The sequence below is a fragment of the Centroberyx gerrardi genome, chromosome 22, assembly GCF_048128805.1.
Source record: "Centroberyx gerrardi isolate f3 chromosome 22, fCenGer3.hap1.cur.20231027, whole genome shotgun sequence".
Classification (NCBI taxonomy): Eukaryota; Metazoa; Chordata; class Actinopteri; order Beryciformes; family Berycidae; genus Centroberyx; species Centroberyx gerrardi.
Window position 1 is genome coordinate 10,577,649 of NC_136018.1, and position 22,424 is coordinate 10,600,072.

Consider the following 22,424-nt stretch of genomic DNA (forward strand, 5'->3'; position numbering starts at 1 on the left):
TACATATCTATTGTATGATTGATTAACACTACACTGGTTAATCTGAAGCCCTTAACTTGAATAGATTCTAATGTGACATTCTGATTGGATACTACACAAGTATGCATGAATGTTATTTTTATTATCCTGGTTTGCTGTTTCAGAGGCTTGTACACCCGGACAAGAATTAAATTCTGGCGGTGACAGAATTTTTGTAATCTTTTAGAAATGTTTGGCATGGAAATGGTCAAATTTAAAGATACTGAATATCAGCACAAAATATCGGCAGCTTCAAACCAAGAAAATTGGTATCGGCCTTCAAAAACCCCCATCGGTCGAACCCTATAGTATAAAGTGCTCACAATAACAAATATCTTTTGCATTAATCAACTGGGCAACTGCTGTGACACTTTCCTTAACATTTTCAAACAGCATTTACATCACAATCGCATATTAAGCCCTTCCATTCGGACCAATCTGGAAACACCTCAATCTCATTTCTCTTGAGATATTGATTATGGTAGCCAGTTGAATGGAAACCAATCAGAAAAGCCACAGCTTTATGTAGGGAGGGGTCACAAATACTTGTTAAAGAGGGGCACAGTGCAAGGCAGGCATACTGTACAATAACACCAGTTTAGCTCCAGAGTGACGTATACTGATTCCTCACAGCTGAGTGTTCCTCAGTGTACAGTTTGACACACCACAGCAAAATGGTTCACAGAGTTATTCTAGGAAATAAAACACAGGTCAGGCCCAGGTCCGCCACACCGCTTCAGCATTGCCATTGACTTACATAGACATCCCACCATCTCTACCCAACTTTGTCCAAATATTCCAAAGAAATTGATTGTGATTTACACATTTTGTTAATCATGACCAAAAACATTTATGAATATCAAAATGCACAAGGTACATTTAAATACAAAATGGCATGCCTGGGGATTTAGGCTGTACTGTTTTCTGAAAATGTTGGAACTTGTGGAAATGAGTAAAGATCTATGCTGCATATTGTTCACCTTGTAACTGCATACATGTCCCCATTAGGGGCTAGTGTGGCAATCAAATTCAAAGTGCATATATCAGTAGTATTAACTACTATTCCTCCTCCCTTACCATCGTCTACTACCACTATCCATATCAAAAACATTCAGTTCCATGGCATATCCTCTCCATATCGAAGTATAAGGCAAAATACGATTAAGTGTCACAATGGATCCAACTATAACCACAATATCTCAGTATTGTCTCTTGGGCTAGTGCTTCTCAAAACAATCAAGTAGGAAAATACTTGGTGAATGTTCTTTTGATCCCAAAACTACTGTGGGCTTCTTCTATAAGAACCAGAGACACACTATGAATGATAATGTGTCCTAAAGAGCATTATCAGACCCGTGTATTCGGGGAAGACTGAGCAGGCTTTTTCTCCTTTCTCTTCCTTTTGTGTTGGTTTTCTAACAGAGTGCAGTTTACTAAGTTGCCACAAGAGGGCACCAGTCCTTATAGTTGTGTGACATTGACAGGTTGCCTTTAGTCCTTGCTGTGTCAACATTCACAAACCCACATATACCAATGACAAGATTAAGCCTTAGATAGGCATAAAATGTTGGCAGTTACCTCCTTAAACCTCTCCAAATATCTGATTTGTATAAGTGTATCAGTGGAAGGGGCTTACCTAATTTCTGGCAGCAGTGACTGACCCTAGAGCTCATTTTCCAATAAGGCTCAATTGGATTTAGCACAGCCAGAAAATATTCAATTCAAAGTGTAACAGTTCAACAGCTCTAGACTCTCATCTAAAGGGCAGTCTCAAACTGAAACCTGTACACAAGCAGCAAATCAAAGAACAAAACGTGTTTGACACACTGAGAAAACAGAAGTTTTAAACGTACCATTATCAAATAACAGTTAATCAATTATGTGGCCCTTGCCATTTAATTATGGCAATTACTATAAACGCATATAACTGGGGTGAGCTAAGACACAGGCTACGCTAAGGTGCTTAAACTTTTCTTTTAAATAAACAAAAACATTAAACAGCTTATTACATTTACAAAAGCTTATCCACAACTTCCAACTTTCGGTAGTACCAGCCAAGACACATGTGGGGGCACATTCGATTGACTCTCCAAATGTAAACATGGGGAATTAATCACAAGGAACACATCTTACAATATTTACAAGTTAATGCTACACTATAAGTAGGTTATCTATAGATAAAGTGAGCAGGAGTGCATCAATAGTGCACAGAGCCTCTTTTTGGACAAGGAATCGATTGAATGATCAGATTCAAGAGATTTTGCTGACGGATACAATTACAATTCTATCAGTTCTACTCCTTAAAGTAGATTTAAATGTCAGTGTGACAAACAATTGTCAAAAGTGCATGTAGAGCCACACATTTTTTTGAAGGGGGTATTACATATGTCCCTAACTTCCTTTAGCTTGGTTAGATCACAGTCATAAAAAGAAATACACTAGTTGATAACAGCTAAGTATTAGTGATGAGCTCTATTAGTGATGAGCTCTAGTGTGCCAATAATAATCACTGTCCAATGCTCTTTAGGAGAATCAGACATAGGCATATAATGCAGTGCTTATCGTTTAACACTATGGGTCACATGATGAAATGCACACAGTTAATTCAGCTACGAAGGCAGGTTGAAGTGAATATTTCTATTCCTATGCTCTTGGCATTCTGCAAACTAATTACATAGATCAGGTTTAATGATTTAGTTGGGAGGTGAGCTGCATTTATGTAACACTATGCAAGATCGACGAGTATCCCACAATTTAAAAGATTTAAACCTACAAATATAGGCATGAGTATATTAGGTTTTACTAACAAGTCACAAAAAAGTGCCATATCGTCTCAAAGCCAGATCTACAGGAGAGGATAGCGATTGCTTAATGTAAGCAACAGATGAGAGTCAACAAATAATTCCATCTCCTGACTTGGGGAATCTCAAGCGGTGGTTGGCTGATTGTAGATCTGAGGATCCCTATCTCCCACAGCACCTTTCCTCTTCTCCGCTTCACATCTCGCACACGCACACCGTCACAAACACCACACTGCATTGCACAGCCGACTCTTACGTGTCACAACCTCTCTTGCATCCTTACGAACGACATAACGTGCCACAAATTACACACTATCACAATTTAAAAAATGAAGACAATTAAGAGTACATTTTAAATATCACTAGGGTTAAAGATAAGGTGCAGGATTGATTATAAATGCTGTATAACATTACCTAACTATAGCAGGTGAGCTAACAGGATTTGGTTATTGGCAATGCCATATACAGGTATATGCTCAAAGACAAATCAGCATTTGGTTATTGCTGGGTCGGATCAGAACCACTGGCTACATCTTGGCAGAGAACGATCAAAAATAAATCATGTTTCTCTTCATAGTGTGGTTCTCATAAGCAGCTCTCATTCGACTGATGACCCCTGTATGAGTGAAGATTTAGGGAAAATGTTCATTAGCTCCCATTCAGTAAGAGATGCTACAATCAATGCATTGTGCATGGAGCAAGGCTCTGTAGATGTGTGTGTGTGTGGCATCTGAGAATCCCAAATGAAACCAAAACAGACTTGTGAAACTGATGAGGAGATGTATGGTGACGACGCGTCCTACTGGACTCTGAGGTTATCTATTGTATTCAACAGAGTATAAAATAACTATTTCTTATTGTGGTTGGTGTATGTGTTTATATGCCACAAGAAGCCTCCATTTAGCCTTCACTCAAACTGCAAGACTAAACAGTGGAAACCGACGGCCGACACACAACATGTCGTCGCCGCGGCCTTCACATGGCAGTTGTTCCCTCCGTGCAAATGTCACTGAGGTGCATCACTCTCCCGTACAGGAGTCTTCTGAAAAGTCCAAGCTTAAAGGAAAAAAAACAAACAAACAAAAAAAAAAACAACAAAAGTAACAAAGTGCTTTCGATGCTACAGGAGATCCGTTAGTTGTTGGAGTTCATCCTACCGGCAGAGAACAGGGGCGGCGGCGGGGGTAAATGCGGGGCGGGAGGCAGCCCCCCCATGGAGTGTAGCAGGGGGAGGGACAGCTGGGTGCCATGGTGGGGGCGGGGGCTGGAGGCAGCAGCGGGCGTGGTGGCGGACGTGGCGGGCAGCGCCGCGCCCAGCTGGACCTGACCGGTAGAGTCCGCGGCGGGCGAGGCCAGGGGCCGGTCGAGGCCGAGCGGGTCGTTGCCGTCGGCGACCATGGGGTTGCTGACGCGGAAGCATTTCTCCTTGTGGGCCTTGAGCATGTTGGAGAAGCGGAAGCGCTGGCCGCACACCTCGCAGGGGTACGGCTTCTCCCCCGTGTGGGTGCGGCGGTGGCGCTTCATGTTGGGCCGGCTCGTGAAGCTTTTCCCGCAGATCTCACAGATGTACGGCTTCTCTCCTGCAGGCAGACGGAGAGAGGGGTGGGAGGGTGGGGGGGGTTATGGGACGGAAAGAGCTCACACTCTTGAGAACCTCACCTTGTCTGTACAAAGGAATTTCAACGTACATCATAACATTTAAAAACAGGCATTGCTGTACCGGGATTCAGCATCCACACACACACCCTTGAAAAGCATCGAAAGTCCTTACCAGTGTGTGTCTTCATGTGTTCATCAAAGTACTGTTTCATGTTGAAGTCCTTTCCGCACCACTGGCACATGAACTGCTTGTGTCCGATGTGGATGCTCATGTGGGAACGCAGTTGGTACTTATACTGAAAGCGCTCACTGCAGTTCTGAAATGGCAAACAATGAATCATAATATTTCTCACACACTGTATAGTCATATCTGGTCAGTATACAGTAGAGTACAAGGAGGGTTTTATTCCATCTCTGTGGGAAAAAACAATACAACCTGAAATGAATCAGTCAATATCTTAAAAACACAGAAGATTCTGTTAGGGAGGGGAATCTCTCCTTTTTAGATAAATTCAATAAGAATCTCGACATGTAGTTAGTGATTCAATCTAGGAAAGATATTTTTGAGTTTGTCAACAATTCAATACAACTGCATTCATTTTTGATTAGATCTGATATGATACGATCCAATATGTTACGATATGACTCAATTTGATTCAGTGCCATTAGGAACAATGCAGAGTACACTTATGATGTCTTTATTTTGACTGTGGGAAAACGTGACTTGCTGAAAGAAATATTAAAATCTTCCATTCTCACCACACCAAAAATAAAGAAACAAGAGATGGGTCTCATGAGCCCTTGTAACATGAAGCACCGAAATACAACCACTGTGGAAGTGCCAGTGTTTCTGCAAAACAGATTCTGACAGATTGATAGAATGATAGAATAAAATTCAATGGCAGGACACAACTGCTTTTTTGTTTGTTTGTGGCTGACATTGCCATGTATCGTCTGCTGTAAAACATTAACTCAAATGTATCACTCACTTAGTGCATATGTGAAAAATATGAGAACAATTACAGAATCATGGGCAAACCAAAGTCTTCAGAAAATCTGTCACAGCGACTTGTCAAGTCATGGCGTTTGACGGCTTCAAACGAGTTTGAATGCTCAAACACTTCCAAGCCTTTGCTTTGAGCCGTCAAGTCCTGACAAACACTCCCACATCACACGAACGCAGCAAAAGCTACAGCCACATCCACAGAGGAAGGGATGTGGCTGTAGTCGTAGAAGAGTGTGACACGGAGGGAGACAAATGCAAAAGAAAGAAACGCTAATAGAGAAATCAATATTCACGATTTTTACTGTCTAATGGGGTTCCCTGGGTAAAGAGACAGCCAATACTATCTACTAATGACCGCTCATATTTCACCCAGTCCTGTGTGTTTGAATCGGTGCAGCCGGATCTTACGCTGCTGGCCCCGTCTCCCTGATTCAAACTGGATAATCGTTACACCCCTGGACTCCCAAACATGACTATTTTGCAACTAAAGGTCATAAAGAGACTCATAAATTGAAAAAAAACACCATAATGCGCTTTACACGTCACCAATAATTTCATGAGAGTAGGTGTCATGCTTTTGAAATGGCGGAAATGTCATTGTGGAATGAAACTATGCGAGTACGGCAGGTGGAGAGTAGTTTATAAAGGGAGCTCAAACCTCACACTTGAAGGGCTTCTCTCCTGAGTGCTGCAGAGAGTGAACCTTCAGGGACATGCTGCGCTTGAACGACTTCCCACACGTCTCACAGGTGAATGGCATGTCCTTCGTATGGGCTACACACACACACACACACACACACACACACACAATGCAAAATATTAGCTAATGGTGTTCCATAGAGAACCACTCCTGATCAAATTGCAGTAGCAGGACAACTGCTTCCTTATAATAGTGGTGAAACGTATGACAGAATAACACTGGAAAGACAGCAGCCATGACATCCTGCTCACTGGCTAATTAATATGCTGAAGACAATGGATGTGTCTGATCTAGTTGGAAGTATTTCCAGGACAAGCCATTTCCTCTGTTGTGTCCTGCGATATTAAACAATGCTTTTATAAATTTCCACATCCAGCTCTCAAGCAACTGCTGCGGTACAAAGGACAACTGTGGTACCCACTGAGGCAATATAAATAAATCCTTTTTTATTGTTGAAGCATGGGTGTGTGTATCAATTATGCTACACTGGGAATGAAGTAAGCCTGTCTGGGAAAAAAAATAAGATGCTTATCTCCCCAAAAAAGGGAAGAGGAAAGCAACACCACCCCCCCCAAAAAAATCCCACACAATCAGAGGGACACAGAAGAGGAAGCCTAGAGAGAACACAAATAACTAACTCAGTGTTTCCTCTGTGTGCTAGAGAAAATGTGAAATAAAAATTAGCATTGTAATTTTGTCTTACTATCACCTAAAACTAAAATAAGTGTAGTCAAATGTTTTAGAAGTAATGATTTGAATATGATTAAAAAACATTTTTAGCACTACAACCTCAATTTGAAACACAACTTAGACCCAAACAGAGACAGATATGGGACAAAACTAGCATTATCCTCCCAAGCACCACAGCTGCATGAAATTACAGAGGCAGTAACTGACGGAAACAACCAACCACCACAACTCCCAGGATCCTTCATTTCTCTGCCACTCACCGACCATGTGCTTCCTGACATGGGCCATGGTGTAGAACTTCTTCTCACAGATCTCGCAGGAAAACTTTTTCTCCGCATAGCCATGGACGATCTTGTTATGCTCATGTAACGACCACAGCTTCTTGAAGGCCTTGCCGCATGTTACACACTGAAAGAAAAAGAAAAAAAAAGATGAGCTATGACCAAGATAACGCGACTACTGGCACTATTTGGATACAAGGTGTCATGAAACCATCATTTTAGGAGTTCATTATCTTGAACAGGCTACCATTTAACAAATACACATGAATCCAGGTGTGTGTGCTCATACAGACACTTAAGCGTGCACTGTACCAAAAAAGTAATTAGAGTCAGTAGATTAAATCAGCAAATGATCTTCAAAACGGATCCAGCTGCTCACTGCAGAGGGTGGAATAGTGGAGGTACTGGGAGATTTCAGACTTTATCATTACTGATAGCCAGTTAGACTGACTTACTGACTGTGTCCAATTTAATATTTGCACAAATATGGTCATGTATATTATATAATATACACACAAGTAATCTTATACATAGTATGTAAATAATCAAGAAGAATGTATACTATATTGATTAACTATATTATCCAAAGTATCCAAAAAATGACATATTTTTTAATTATTGAAACTACTTCTGTAACCATCATCATCACCATCATCATCATCATCATCATCATCACCATCACCATCATCACCATCACCATCACCATCACCATCATCACCATCACCATCATCACCATCATCACCATCATCACCATCACCATCATCACCATCATCATACCTGAATGCTCTTCTCACAGTCGGTCTGATGGTGCAGCAGCAGCTCACTCTCCAGCAGGAAGCGTTTGCCACAGTTGTTGCAGATCTGCATGCGGTTGTGAGTGACGTTCATGTGCTTTTCCAAGTACCAGCGGTTGTTGAAGACGCGCGGGCACTTCTTACAGGGGAAGTGCTGCTTCTCCTCCAGCCTCACCTTCTGGCCCAGGCTCTCCGGGTCCAGCGTCCTCTTGCGGCCGCGGCGCTGGTTGGCCAGCGTTGCCTCCGCGAGGGTCTGCCGCATGGAGGCGGTGGTGCCCGCCATGGTCAAGGCTCTGGTGCCCCGGCGAGGTCGATCCATCATGGCCGGCTGCTCCAAGCCTGGAATGTTCAGGGTGTTTTCCTCCTCTTCCTCATCCTCCTCTTCGTCCTCCTCTTCGCTGCTCGGCCCCAGCATGTCCTCCCCTTTCAGATCGTCGTCGTCCTCTTCCCCAACCGCGTCCTCGTTCTCCTCCTCGTTCTCCTCCTCGTCCTCTGAATCTCTCTCGTTGTCGTGGCAACGACCAAACATGGTGGCCGTCTCTGTAGCGATTGTGGATTTGCCCTCTGATCCCTTGGACACATTGAGGGTCTGGTTGTTGAGGTTGACCTCAACGATGATCTGATCTCTGTTGAAGGAGGTGGTCTTTGACTCCTCCCCATTGCCCTCCACTTTGCACAGAGCAGCCACACCCCCGACAGCCCCGCCCCCTGACCCCTCCTCCTTCTGGTAGTATTGCTTGGGCTGGGCGGCCGTCTTCCCTGGACCCTCCTCCACTCTCACAGAGAACGGACTGCTGCCCTCCCGCGTGTACACCCTGCCCAGCTCCGACTCCTGTTTGATCTCCCGGTACAGCTGGCTGGGGGGCATCGCTACAGCGGCTGGGTCGCCGCTGCCGAGCCCTTCCTGATTGGCCATATCTGCGGAGGTGGTTCTCAGCGAGTGGCTGCTGATGAGGTCGCGACAGGAGGCTGCGATGTCGCTCATCTGAAGCAGGGTGGCAGCGTTGAGCACGTCGCGGACAGTGCGGCTGCTCACCAGCAGTTTGGAGGTGTAAATAAAGTTGAGGATTTGCTGCAGGCCCTGGGAGGTCAGGGCGTCCAGTGACAGGTCCACCCGTCGCAGCTGCTTGCTCTGGGCAAAAAGGGAGTGGAAGAAAGGGCTGTAGGCCGCCAGCACCCCCTTGTGGGCCGGGAAGGTGCTGTGCTGACGCACCAGAACGATGTCGACGTCGCACAGGTCAGGCTGGAAGAGGCGTTGCTCGTTCAGCCTGTCCATCAAACAGGTGAAGTGCAGAGCCACATCCTCCACCAGAGAGAACTCAGTAGAGGGGAAGTCTGTGGTCTTCTCCACTATGAGCTGAAGGCAGAGAAAGAGAAAGTGATGGAGGGAGAGAGACAGAGAGAGGGGTTGGGGGAGGGAAGAGTTGATTACCATGCAGTAATTCAATAGCCACTGATTTCAATCACAAGACATTGTTAAGAAAAATAACAATTTTGTGGCATTGCATCAAAGAAGAAGAGACATAAATAATGCTGAAATAAATGCTGAATAAAGATGTCCTAAAGTAATTATCATAATTGTCTTGCACATCAGCTTCAGTCTGTTAAGTGCACAGCGCAAAGTCATAGGCTTCAAGCATGCTGCACAGTAGGAGTCATTGAAAAATCAAAAGGTATAACACTCAGCGCTCTGTGCAAGGTCCTCAACTTCCCAAGGTGGGTTTATTTTAGCACAGGAAGGGCAGGGTTTCGATCCAAACGGGATGTGAGTGGGGACAGAGCAGCAAACAGCACACACACGCGCACACACACCCACACACACACACACAAATGTACATACACATGCGCACATGTGCATCCACGCGCACAAAACACAGACACACACAAACACAAACACAGTGTCTCTCTACAAGGTCTGACTGGTCTGTGCATTGGTATTCAGTGCCATCTCCCCTCCATTAGCTGGCTCTCTCAGCACACCCACTCACTACACCGTCCCTGAGGAACAGAGAATTATGCACAAGACAAAACACGTCCGGAGAAATAATTAGGGAAACCATGCCGAATAAATACTAACTAACCCTCCAAACAATTAATGGAATTTATCATTCTAGGCCCTTCCGTGAAGGCAGAATAGGAAGAATATTGATACAAGCCTGTTCTGGCTAATGTTAGTAGCGTGTTGCTGGAGATGATATAGCTATAAGGCATAATTACATCTGCTGTTTTTGCATCTCTTATTTCTGAGCATACGCTGTTGCTTGTACTGGACCGGAGATGGGACACACACAACAAAGAAAGAAAAAAGAAAACAGGCAAGAGATTCAATTAACAATTAATTTGGTTTGGGACAACAATCATTGTGGCATCCAATAGACTCTAGACTCTAAATGAGTATGATTCACACCACCAAGACCTGTCCTTTAAACAATAAAATATCAGTATTTTCTCTTTAAGATCAATGAAAATGCCCTTGCATTGTTCAGGCTGGAAAATGGATTTGCATTTGGACCTAACCTTGAAAATGTGGCCTGTTTGAAGAATTCAATTATCGAATGTTAGATTTATTCATAGTTTTGAGCTTCTTATTTGTACTCGGAGCCAGAGAAGAGCGTAGATTGGGTTATCTTTCTGTGCAAGGCTGCAGACATTGCCCAAGGGCAACACGCAGCAGCCTCAATCAGATCCAATATAAGTTGCCGACTGGAAGTTATGCTCCTTTGGTGATAATGATCAGCTTCTTCACTGGTGATTCAAATAGACAACGTTGTCAAAGACTAAATTCTACAGGATGAATATGAACGAATGATTAATATGCAGACTTATATAATAAATGCACATCACCATGTACAGCTTGTGGTCAAAATAAAGTCAACATTAAAGGGATACTTCACCTAAAAATTACCTACTGATGAGGTAAATATTGGACCTTTGGACCCATGGTGTAATCGTTTGGCTTGGAGTCATTTTATGGTCATTTTTTGCCCTTTTTGGAACTCTAAAGAAAGGGCCTCCATTCATTCCAGTTGTTTAAGAAAAGAGAAATTGTTTTTGGAAAAGCAGCGCTAGCAGATTCGCTGTGTGTTACACTGACATACGAACTTCACCAGTGTTTCAATGACATGAGGGTGAGTAGATAATTTTCATTTTGGGGTACTATTCATATAAGTTTAAAGGTTTTAGTGTGGGGTATATTTGCTGGCCTGGTTTACTTTTAGTTTTAGCTTTAGTTATTATTCCTTACAGCATAAGGCTCATCGCTAACAAAACAATTGTGCGTGATCACCTTCATCCCCTGATGCTTTTTCTTTCCTGATGGCACAGCCATGTCTTCCAGGATGGCAATGTCCGGTCCATTACTCTGGGATTAGAAAATTTGATCCTAGGGATTTGAACATAGGGATTTGAAAAGCATGATAATGATGTTAGCCGTATGCAACTAACATCGGATCCCATATGAGCAATTGTGGGGAATTCTGAAAAGATGTCTGGGATGGTGTTTTCCACCACTGCCTTCAAGTTGGGAGGCCCGGGTGATCACTTAGAATTGAAATACATGTATTAGCAATGGTAAACATTGACACTGCACTCTAGGAAATTAGTCTTAATTCGTCTTAATGGTGGTGTTGCAGTTATGTTGACTGTGCCCTGTACGCCGTTTGTCCTCTTATCTAATAAAACAGCAATCACATTCAAATGCAGACGCTCTAAAACTTCACCTGTACACCGCTGAATGACAAAGCGATCTCTGACGGTGAATGATAGCATTATTTTCATCCAGACTGATGCTTCAGAACTATTTCATCCCACAGCAGTTAGCTGTAGTAATGATGTGGCGGCTGTGTCTGTCACAATATGCGATACAAATAAAGAGGAGGGCATCTTGTCACATTTCATCACAGACTGAAGCCAAACAAATCGAGTGACTACTTTGGATAGAAAGAGCCCGTCCAACTCTCTCGACCTCTGTCTGTCATTATCTCTCTCACCCCCTTTCACCCCCGCCTCTCCCTTTCTTTCAAAATGTCAGGCAGAGAGCTTGTTTGCTGTCATTAGAGGGAGCGCCACCTTTAACCACCCTCTCAATCAGATGTCTCCCAATACATTATTCATATTTGGCCTGACCCGTGACAAACACGCCGCGGGGGGATTACTGACACACCCAACAAGAGGTGTCATTTAAACAGGCCTCAATCAAAGCTCTGTGCAGCCTTTACAGACAGATCACTCCATCATCCGCCAAACACAACATGTGAGGGAGGGGATACTCTTGCACTGTAGTGACTTCAGAGGACCCATTTTACATAGTAACTCATCTCAGTGTTAATGTGTTTTGATCCAATTCTATTTTTGTCTCTTATGTTTTTATTTTAGTTTATCTATTATTGTTGTTTTAACCACTTTTGAATGAGTTTCTCCTTTGTATTTTGGTATTTCATACGTTTTTGTAAAAGACAGTGAATTCAGCTTTTAGATAAGCGCTGCATGAATAAAGTTTGTATTATTTGTCCCTCAAACAATGAAATCATGGCAATAAATATGTCTTTAGATTGTATTCCAGCATTTAACAAAATCCACTTATTGGCCTGATGGGGGCGCTATAATTAAAAGTCAAATTTTCAAACCTTTAAAGTCCGACTGACACAAAACTTGCTACACAAATCCAGCTGTCCTTACAAATTACACTGTTGGCTCAAGGGGGGCGCTATAATTAAAGGTCAAAATTTTTAACTCAAGACATCTCATACATAACGTCCAATTTTTATAAAATTTGGAGGGATAATGCATTTTGGCACTGTGTTGTGGCATTTAGAAACACTGCACCGTTTGGCCTGATGGGGGCGCTATAATTAAAGGTCAAAATTGTAAACTTACAAAGGCCATAACTGCTACACCACTGGTCTGATTTTGATGAAACTTGGAGGGATGATGCATCTTGTTACTGATTGGCCCAAGGGGTTCCTGCATTGTTTGTGGGGTATGACATGTTTCACTTATTATTATTAGTGAATAGCTATTATTTCAGCCATCTCCAGTGACAGTCAGTGCCAGTGGACAAAGTCAAGCTCACAGTCAATATGGTGATCAAAGCTTCTAGTTGGTTCTATAAGTAAGTGGTGAATCCTCACACAGTTCAGCCATGCCGAGGCTGGTGGTATGCACTTGGCAGGGACCCGACTGCTGGAGCCGAGCCAGACAGAGCAGAGTCTGAGCATTTAGCAGACGCAGGAATGAAATCCCTCTTCTAATTTGACTTTCACTGGTGAAAATGCCCTTTCTCTCCCACACTCTCGCACAGGACGGGCCGGGTAGATTTACTACTCTATAAAGTCTGCGTTTCCTTCACTGTACAGCTCAACCGCACACTGTGGATGTGCCATGACCTCCCCAGAGCTGCCATTTTAAAAGTTCCCTTGTCTGTTCACTGCGGTGTAGTGGACGCTTATCTGTAAAAAGAGCCGAGGCCCCCTGTAAGGGAAGCACATGTAGCTATAAAATATTTCAATCTTATGCAGTAATATCCTTCCTTTTTTACTGTTTCCTGGGTAACAGAACATACCTACTTTTTGCAGGCTACATTTTGTATCACACAGACCTGGGCAAAAAAATATTTCAACATTGCCTTAAATGCTCACAATCTCTTCAAAGTGTACTTACTGAGTGTAAGAAGTTGACACTTCTTACATATCACGGCAGATTTATGAGCTGGGAACTAAAAAGCATCTACTGTATCTTGACTGTCTTGTTTGGGCGCTGACCAGTGAACAGACTGAGCCATTAGCAGGGGCCAATGTCAGAGCACAGCACAGAGTCATGGACACATCAATAGTGCGAGGGAGGGCAGGCTGTATTCAGACAGGAGGGAGTCCCGGGGGGAGACACTGCGGGGGTTTAAAGCTTTCTCTCTGTCTGTCTCTCTCCTCCACAGACCCTGTCAGGACTGCTGAGACTGAACCCAGTGTCCTCTTGCATTAACTCCCAACTCTCATATCTTTCACTTTTCAGACTAACCTACATCTAACTACAGCTGGGTGATATGGATAAAATTACTATTATGATAATCCAACGAAATATTTTGATATCAATATATAATGTCTGCTAACATGCAAAATCACATGTTAAATAACCAAATTGATCTTCATTGCATTGAACTGCATGGTACTATAAAGTATAATAAAACTATAAAAGTAATAAATATTTCTTAATTTGTTTCAGATTCAGATTGTGAGAGATTTTAATTTGTATTGTATGCTTTTTTTCTATCTGCTTTTTATTAATTTAGACAATAGAATTGTGTATTACAATAACTCAATATTGTTTCATCACAATATTTTCTATTTAAAGACAATAAAAATAACATTAAATTATTGACCAGCCTTATGTCCAATTTATATTGGACTTTTTCTATTGTAGAAGTTCTCTAAATACTATTCCCCACGATATTGCAAGGCAGTTTTCTCAATCAAATCTGGCTTCATTCTACTTCTAAAAACCTCACTCAGGCCACAAAAGGCTCATTAAATGAATTTACAAACAAGCACAACTTGCCACCAGCAAAATGTCAAAACGTCCATATGCACAGTGATGTCTCTCCACTTGGAAATGACAAACAGAGAACAAAGAGAGATCACCCAACCTCCCATAGACATGATGACAGCAATCCCATGAGCTCATTCCCTGGCCCTCTTGGCACACTGCGGGGAGGGGGAGGGGAGGGTGGGTGTGTGTGTGTGTGTGTGTGACGTGCCAGGGCTATGCCATAACAGCCGAGGCCACTTCCACCCACTGAGCAAAGAGCGCACTCAGCAGCCCCCTTCAGAGGGAGGCGTCCTGCTGAGGGGCCCGGCGCGGGGCTCCGTGTGACTGACACCCCGAGGAAGGCGAGTGGGCACCGTGTCAGCCCTCATCTCACTCACTGGCACCGAGATGCCAGAAGAGCAGCGTCGCAGAGTGCCCACCCCTACGCTCTCACACACACACACACACACACACACACACACAAACACACACATATTCCTGAGTCATCATCACTGCAGCGGACAGGAGAGTGTGACAGGCCCAAATGCAAATGCTCCACGAGGAGATCAGCCAATTACGATAGCAAGTTGGTCCTCTCTCTTTAACATGAGAGTTCTTTTATATTGCGGGGGGAAATGGATCGCCGTCATAAAGAAACACAACCGAAGAGCAGGAGAAGAGCAGAGCAGGACAAGGGCATGCCATGTCTGGGGGAGGCCAATCAGACAGCCATTAAAAAGTCATCAGGGTAATGACAGACAGTGTGTCCTCCGTGCGCTCACTAAACCTCTGCCGCTGACGCCAAACGACAAGACAGGTTAGTCCCAGAGGTGCCGCGCCAAAGAAGTGAATTCTGATTCTCTGGGTGAGAATCGTGGCAGGCGCTGTTTAATCCTCGGGTGTTATCTGGCCTCGGCTATACGCTGGGCTAGACTGGCATGCAAAGAAAGCAGTGTGCCAAGTTGCCCCCCCTCCTTCCTTCAGTGTTTGTGCCTAGTGGAAGATTTCTCCTCCGTCTGCAGTCTGCACTCCCTCCTCTCCTCCAAATCCAATCAGCACAGAGACCCAGCACTGACCTTGAGGTAGAAGAAGCATATACAGTAGCAGATGTACAAGCACATCCGCCCACACACGTGCATCCAGACACGCCAGCAAGCCCGAACACACACACGCCTATGTGGGCATGCATGCATTATAATCATTCATTTGTGCCCACAGCAATACACAGACAATAAAGACGCAATCAGGAATTTGGTAAACGTGATCGCAGTGCAAACACACATACAAACACAGACAAATACAGATCTAAAATGTGACAACCGGCTTCTCCGAGTCACATTATCCTGTTATCAAACATGCCGCTCTTGCTTGTATAGATCAGTTGGATCAGTAATAGCACAAGTGACGAGGTCTCGCTAGAGTAAAGATTTGGCCGCTTTTTACAAGCCCTGCAGTAATCATCAGGGGGCTATGATAAAAAATGCTCATAAAAATCAATGTGCAATGACTAACTGGAGAGCCACAGCAAAGGGTGGCAGCACGCTCGCCACTGAGGTCACACACTGCACCATCACATGCACAGGCACATTAAACCGGAGTTTAATACTCTCTGGGATGGCACTGCTTTATCAGATAATAAAGGCATCGAGGCTGATAGTTACACCTGGTTGTATTAGGCTGTGGTGTAATATCGTCCAATAAACAAGTGGTGCATGTGCATATAGATTGATGCTCCACTGAGAATCAGCAATCATCAATCATCAACAAGCTGCATGGTGAGAGAATTACAAAATACTTGGGAGAGTTTCAGTCTAAATTTGGACCACATTTTGCAAATACAACTAAATATTTTGCTTGCAAGTATGTGCTATACACAAACGTAACTATTTAAGTTTGGTTAAAAGTGCTACATTTTAAAACTGTGTATTTATTTGTAATAGCTATAATAATGACGTAAAATTGGGAACTGTGCAGAGGCCAGATGAATTTGTATAAACGGAAAAGGGAAAAACAAAGTGAACTCCATGTCACTCGACCAACAATCTGACCTGCCTAAACACGTCACATCCAAATGAGTTTTCAGATCAAATTTACGGCAATCAGATTTCAGATACAGCAATGGGCTAATTGGAAAGTACTTTAAAATGTGCTGCTGGTTATTCAGTTTTCTTTTTCTATCACTTAGCTAATTATTTTATTCCCCTCAGCTTATTAAAACATCAAACTTTCCAAACCACGGCATTCACTGCCGGCTGCAATTAATAAAGACAATATTATCAACATTAATGCTGCCCTAATCCTATCCATCCAATCTCCCCTCCATATTGTAAGGATGAGGCTTTTCCCTGTGCTAAGCTAGAGGTTTGGACTTGCCCTAGCCTTGCCCTGGTGGAGCTACACCATCTTTCACCATGAGATTTAAAACACATTTCCATCTATATGTTAATGCAACCACAGGTGACAAGCCAATCTACAATTGATATGCGTTTAGCCGAGCATGAAATTGGGATTCACAAACAAAAATAAGGATGAGAACACAGCATGAGCACCACCTCAGCGACGTACAGTACATTAAAATTTGACAGTGTGAGCGCGATTGCCTCAGCCGCATGATTTGCAAAGTCCTTTTACCACGTTGTCCTTTAAACAAACTGGACTATGTTTGATCAGTTGGGCTGTGCTGGGGACAGACGGGTGCTGGACAGACAGACGTGATGTTGAAAGAAGACGTCAAGCGATGACTGGACCTGAGATGACTCTGACAAGAGGTTGGATAATCAAAGGTGCTGCCTGGCAGGGCGGTGGCGAGGTTAGAGCGTCCGCACTGAAGCTCTGCCAGGAAGCTTGTGTCTGGGCCAATGAGCTGGGAGAGGAAGCGCTGAGTCAGGAAGCCTGGCCAAGAGAGGGGCCTGTGGTGCTGGCATCTCCTCCTCACACACACGTTACAACGCTTCACACAACACCGCTCTGCTGGAGTCATAACACACTGTTCCCCAACCAGCGCGGTACACGCATGTGCACAGTATGGACACACAAACAGACACACACACGCCTACTGTGCATGCATTCAGACACCAGTAAACAGGGATGCAGAGCCAAATACCTGTGGCACAATACAGATTTGTATTTGTATAATGCAAATGACATTATTAAAAGACATCCATCAATTTTTTTTAAAAATGACAAAACTCAGCTGCCCCACAAACACAAAATAGCCAAAGGAAATCTCACCAAGAGCGAAAGATGTAGAAGCGACTACATTAGAGACAAAAGAACATTATGATGTCTGGTGGAGGGGAGGTGCAGACAAAGACAGACCCAGGGGGTATTACACAGGATGAAACTGTGATATCTTCATTATCCCTTTCATAGCATGACACAAAGAGAGAAGAGGCTAATACAAGGCTCTGAAGAGCTCCTTATCAGAGGAATCTCTCTGGTGTGGTAATACTCTGTGTGTGGAGTGAGTTGATATGTTTGATGAGAAGGTCAGAGAGGACAGAGAGGAACTGACTGCTGGAGGAGGAGGAGCATCAGCTTTCCATAGCCGCACTCCACCAACCAATCAATGGACGGCTGAGAATTGGTGAATATGAGCTGAAAACCTAAAATGGTAATTGATTAGTTTGAAGTGAATGGCGACAACAGGCAGTTTGATACTGCGCTGGGGTCACACAGGGAGGGCATTGTTCGAATTGTTCAAAGCATTAGGACTACTGAAGTAATATGGGTCCTTACATGAATTTGTAAGGATCTTAGCAGTCTATCTTATTTTATTTTATCTATTTTATTTTACTGTAGTAACACACTTATATAGAATAACATTTGTTGCCACTGCGACTAGAAAGCAGCTAGAAAATGGATGAATGGACGGAGAATGATGATCATTCCTGTATAACCAAATCACTCAACAACGTGTGCGTGATTGAAAGTCAAACTTTGTAATTGTGGTGACAATCAATTCAAGGATCTGCGCTTTCCTCTAGCTATTCTCTGAAAACAGACTGAAAACTCATGCCCATCTGCTCTAAAGCTCCTCCTAAGTCTCTCTCACTGGCCCAAATTCAGCTAAAAGCTATAAGAATACCATGTTTACACTCTCATAACATCTTCCAATGCCTGACAAAGCAGGGCTAATATCCTCATATCAAGCTGTGTAACAGCAGAAAGCTGTTTATCCTGTTTGATAAAGAAGTTCAAAGTCATGTGAAGAAAGTGCAGTAGGGGTTAAATTACAGTAACTGTTCTCCCCAGATGAAATACAGTAATGCTGACCTGCACTGTTGCTAGATTGCGAGAAACAATAACATTTCTGACAGCATTTATTCCAAAAGAGACTTTAAAAATGTCCCTAACCAACAAGCTACATCAAAAAAACTCCTTCCAATTCAACCAACAAGAAAAAAAGAAGCCTTACATAAGCGCAGTGAGTTTGACCTTGCTGTCTGCAAAGCCTTGTCTAATGTCCTTAATCTCTGGGGCATAAATTAGCAGCACCTATGGTCTTAGTTTCCAAGGAGAGTGGCCTCCTACTGGGGGCCGGAGATGTCTGCTGGAGTTTGTTGCTCGGCTGTGGAATGGCTGCACTTGTCACAAGGACTAAAGACAGTTCCTTGCTCAGCACCGAGAGACAGTGAAGCCTCAAAGTCAAGGGTGGGCAGGAATGCCCTGAATAGGCAGTTACGTAAAACTCACAGCACCCTGCGAGGATACAGGGCCAGAGAGAAGGAGCCACTCAAGACCCGGCCATGACTTGCCTGGTATATGAAAGTATCACAAGGCCTAAAATACATGAACATCACTGCTGTGTATGGAATGTGCTTATAATACATGCTTAATATTCAGTTTATATCGCTGTTATAACTGAGTACACTGCTTTACACTTGCACAAATCCAGCAAACAAGAGAACAACAAATAAAAATATTTATATTCAAACAAGGTGGTTCATGGGATATAGGGTGAGGCTATTGATTTACACAAAATTAGCTAGGCCTAATCCTCTTTTGATGTCAACAAAGTAATTGCAGAAATTATCTGGGGCATGTCGGTGTTTACCAACACAGTCAAGATACACTATCTCTGATCACGTTTACTGGCACATTTCATTTGCCTCTAGAATGAGCCAAGCACACTTTGCACTTTGTTTATCACAGCTTACCCTCATGCGTGCAAAAAAGCAAATTGAAAAGGAAAGAAAAACACAGCAACAACAAACATCTCTCCCTCTTTGCTCCCACCAGAAGCCACCCAGCGAGCACCAGGGCTAACCCCACTGACCTGACCCAGATATTAACCCAAGCCTCCAGATGTGAACGCGCGCTGGGATTACTCCACCACTGCATCAAGCTCCACATGCTTTCCTAATGAGGCATCCTAAAATGACCCTGGAGACAACGCTGCCTGTCTGACTCTGTTCCTCTCTGTCTCTCTATCAATCTATCTCTCTCTCTCTCTCTCTCCTGTGTGGTCTTCTTTCATGTATCCTTTCCTCAATCTTCTACTGTAAGGAAGAGTCAAAATACCATGGCTCCTGTGCACTTTGCATCAAGTTATGAGATGATAAATGTCAGGTTGACAGTGCAATGATACAGTCAAGTTAGTCATGATCACAGAGGAATATTGGTAAAATATCAAGTCATAAAAAAAAAAAAAATCAGACAGCATTTAACAAAGATTATCAACTAACTTCATGCAGAAGACAAAGCACACTTTTTTGCTAAATTAATTATAAAACGCCATCCAATAAAATCTTGCATTAAGAGTTTTACAACAGCACTGTGGTTTTACCATCAGAGAATGTAATGACTGAATTTACTTGCACTTGGCAGTCTCAGTCAAGACTGAAAGATGCTGATTCCTCAGGGACCATTCAGACACCTCTGCCTGTCACTTGTGGTCATGCAAGTGAAGTTAAAGCGACATGGAAGCAGACTAACAGCTCGACTGCACATACACCTCGAGTAAAACTACAGTGAGGAGATTCTGTAATTTATGCATGAATATCAAAGCATAACAAACTTGTCCTGCACTGTCAGTCTGGCTTGTGCAAAGGGGGGGCAGTTTAGTTTCACTATTCACTTACTCATCCTGTCTACATATGCACCAGTCACGACCTGATCCTTGCAGAAGCACCCTGATATGAAAGAATTTAACTCTTTCTCTGCAACAATGTAGCTATTGTAGCCCTTGCATTCTTTTAGCAGCTTCAATTTCCAACTTGTGCTATGTAGGCAAGTTACAAACTTCACCATAAAGCATACAATGCAAACAAGACGTTTATGACAGCGAATGCTACAATAACATCGTGGGGCAGAACTGTGGCAAGTTTGATCGGCCTGCTAAGTAGCTCAAATTTGCAAGAGATCAAGAAGGGACAAAAAATAAACAAAAATGCAGCGCTCTTCTGTAGCCTACCATTTTGATCCAGCGTTTCGAGGCTCAAAGGAGTCCCAGTATAACTCCTTTCGCATCTGTTTTCCCTTCGCCATGAAAATGATCGTTGAATTCTCACATTTCTTCAGTTTTTTCCTTATCCTCAATCTTTTTTCCCCCCGTGCTACAGTAGCATTCAGACAGACAAAAATGCAGAGGCTGCTTTTGCAGAAGGAATTGGTGATTGGAGCTCGGGGATCATATGGGCTTTTTTGTCAGACGTTTTTAAAGGGACACGGTACTGTGTAACGTGGAGTTGCGAGACAGGCAAATTTCTTTGTACTGTACTTGAATTTTGGTATGTAAATGATTGGGAAGGGCATAGAGCCATACAGCGCAAACCAAGGTGCGCTTCCTCTCACTGTGCGCTCCTGCAAGAGTATGACGTCAGAGATGCGCTAGTCAGGGAGTTCAATCATATCTCCATGTTGCAGAAGTCATTTTTGACTTCATAATATATAGATACCTACTGGAAGTGAGTGCCATAGATCAAGGGTTTCTAAGGGGTTTCATGTGAAGACCTTCCAGATAGAAACACATTATAGGCAACCCCGTTTGATAATATTTAGTCCTATCCATATCTGAGAGGGTTTTTGTTGTTGGGAATGACCGGTAAAGAACTGGACAACTGTTTGTACTGCAGGTGGGAATTTAATAATGAAAGAGAGTGGAAAATAGGAATCAGAATAGACATTCCTATAGCATTCTCTCACTGACTCGTCCTCTAATGAAATAAAAGGGAGCTTAAACCACTCCTCATTTGGCTGGGTGACCCTCCCAAAGGACCCCTGAGGGTCCTCGGGCCCCACCTTGGGAACCACTGCCATTGCTGCACATTTGAGTTTCTCCTTGACGACGAAAGACTAGACGGAGCAGGAGTCAATTCGCTCATAACAAGGTGGGAAAAAATTGATCAAAACCTGGAGCAGGTCCCATTCATCACTTCATGTCCAGGACCCATAAAAAGACTCAACCTCCTACACTTTGAACATTTGTTGTGGTGAAATATTATTAAAAGAATACATTTGGGGATTTTTTTTGTTAGATCTGCACCACTCTGCTATAATCGGAAAGGATGTAATTGACATTTAGGCTATGTGAAGGTGTAAACAAAAAAAGTAAACATCTATTTGCTGAAAAAAAAAAAAAGTTTCAATATTTCATATCATGTGGTAGTTAAGGGTTTCAGACAACGGGGAAATTGCAGAGGAGAAACTCAATGAAAAGTGAACCCTCTATTTTCACAAAAAGTGGCAGCAGAGTAATGATTTCCCCCATGAAACCGCAGGCACTGGACTCCAACTCATGAGTGAACCTTCCACACCGTGCGTTAGTATTCTGAAGCCATCCTGCAGCCTGAAAACACCTGCTATCAGACTTGTTAACATGAAAGCCAGAACAAATTCTGTCAAGGAAATATTGCTCGAGACCGTTTTCTACAACTTAATGGTGAGGGCTGAGTAACATGTTGAACGAATGTTTGCCTGTAAGGCAGTTTAAACTTAAATGAAACGGGGGGGTGAATATTTGTACAAATTCGATTTTTCTCTTATTTTAATTACACCTTCACAGAATAAACTCTT

The 22,424-nt window shown here is 43.1% G+C and overlaps 1 protein-coding gene across 1 annotated transcript; it reads right to left on the minus strand.

Moving 5' to 3' along the window:
• Positions 1-3,953: 3,953 nt before the first annotated feature.
• zbtb47b (zinc finger and BTB domain containing 47b) lies at positions 3,954-20,936 on the minus strand. Its single transcript, XM_071913791.2, has 6 exons — positions 20,824-20,936; positions 7,873-9,246; positions 7,075-7,222; positions 6,083-6,198; positions 4,591-4,735; positions 3,954-4,399 (listed from the first exon to the last, which is right to left on the minus strand). Exons 1-6 carry the CDS (start codon positions 20,824-20,826, stop codon positions 3,954-3,956), a joined length of 2,232 nt encoding a protein of 743 aa, XP_071769892.1. The 5' UTR covers positions 20,827-20,936.
• Between the last annotated feature and the right edge of the window lie 1,488 nt (positions 20,937-22,424).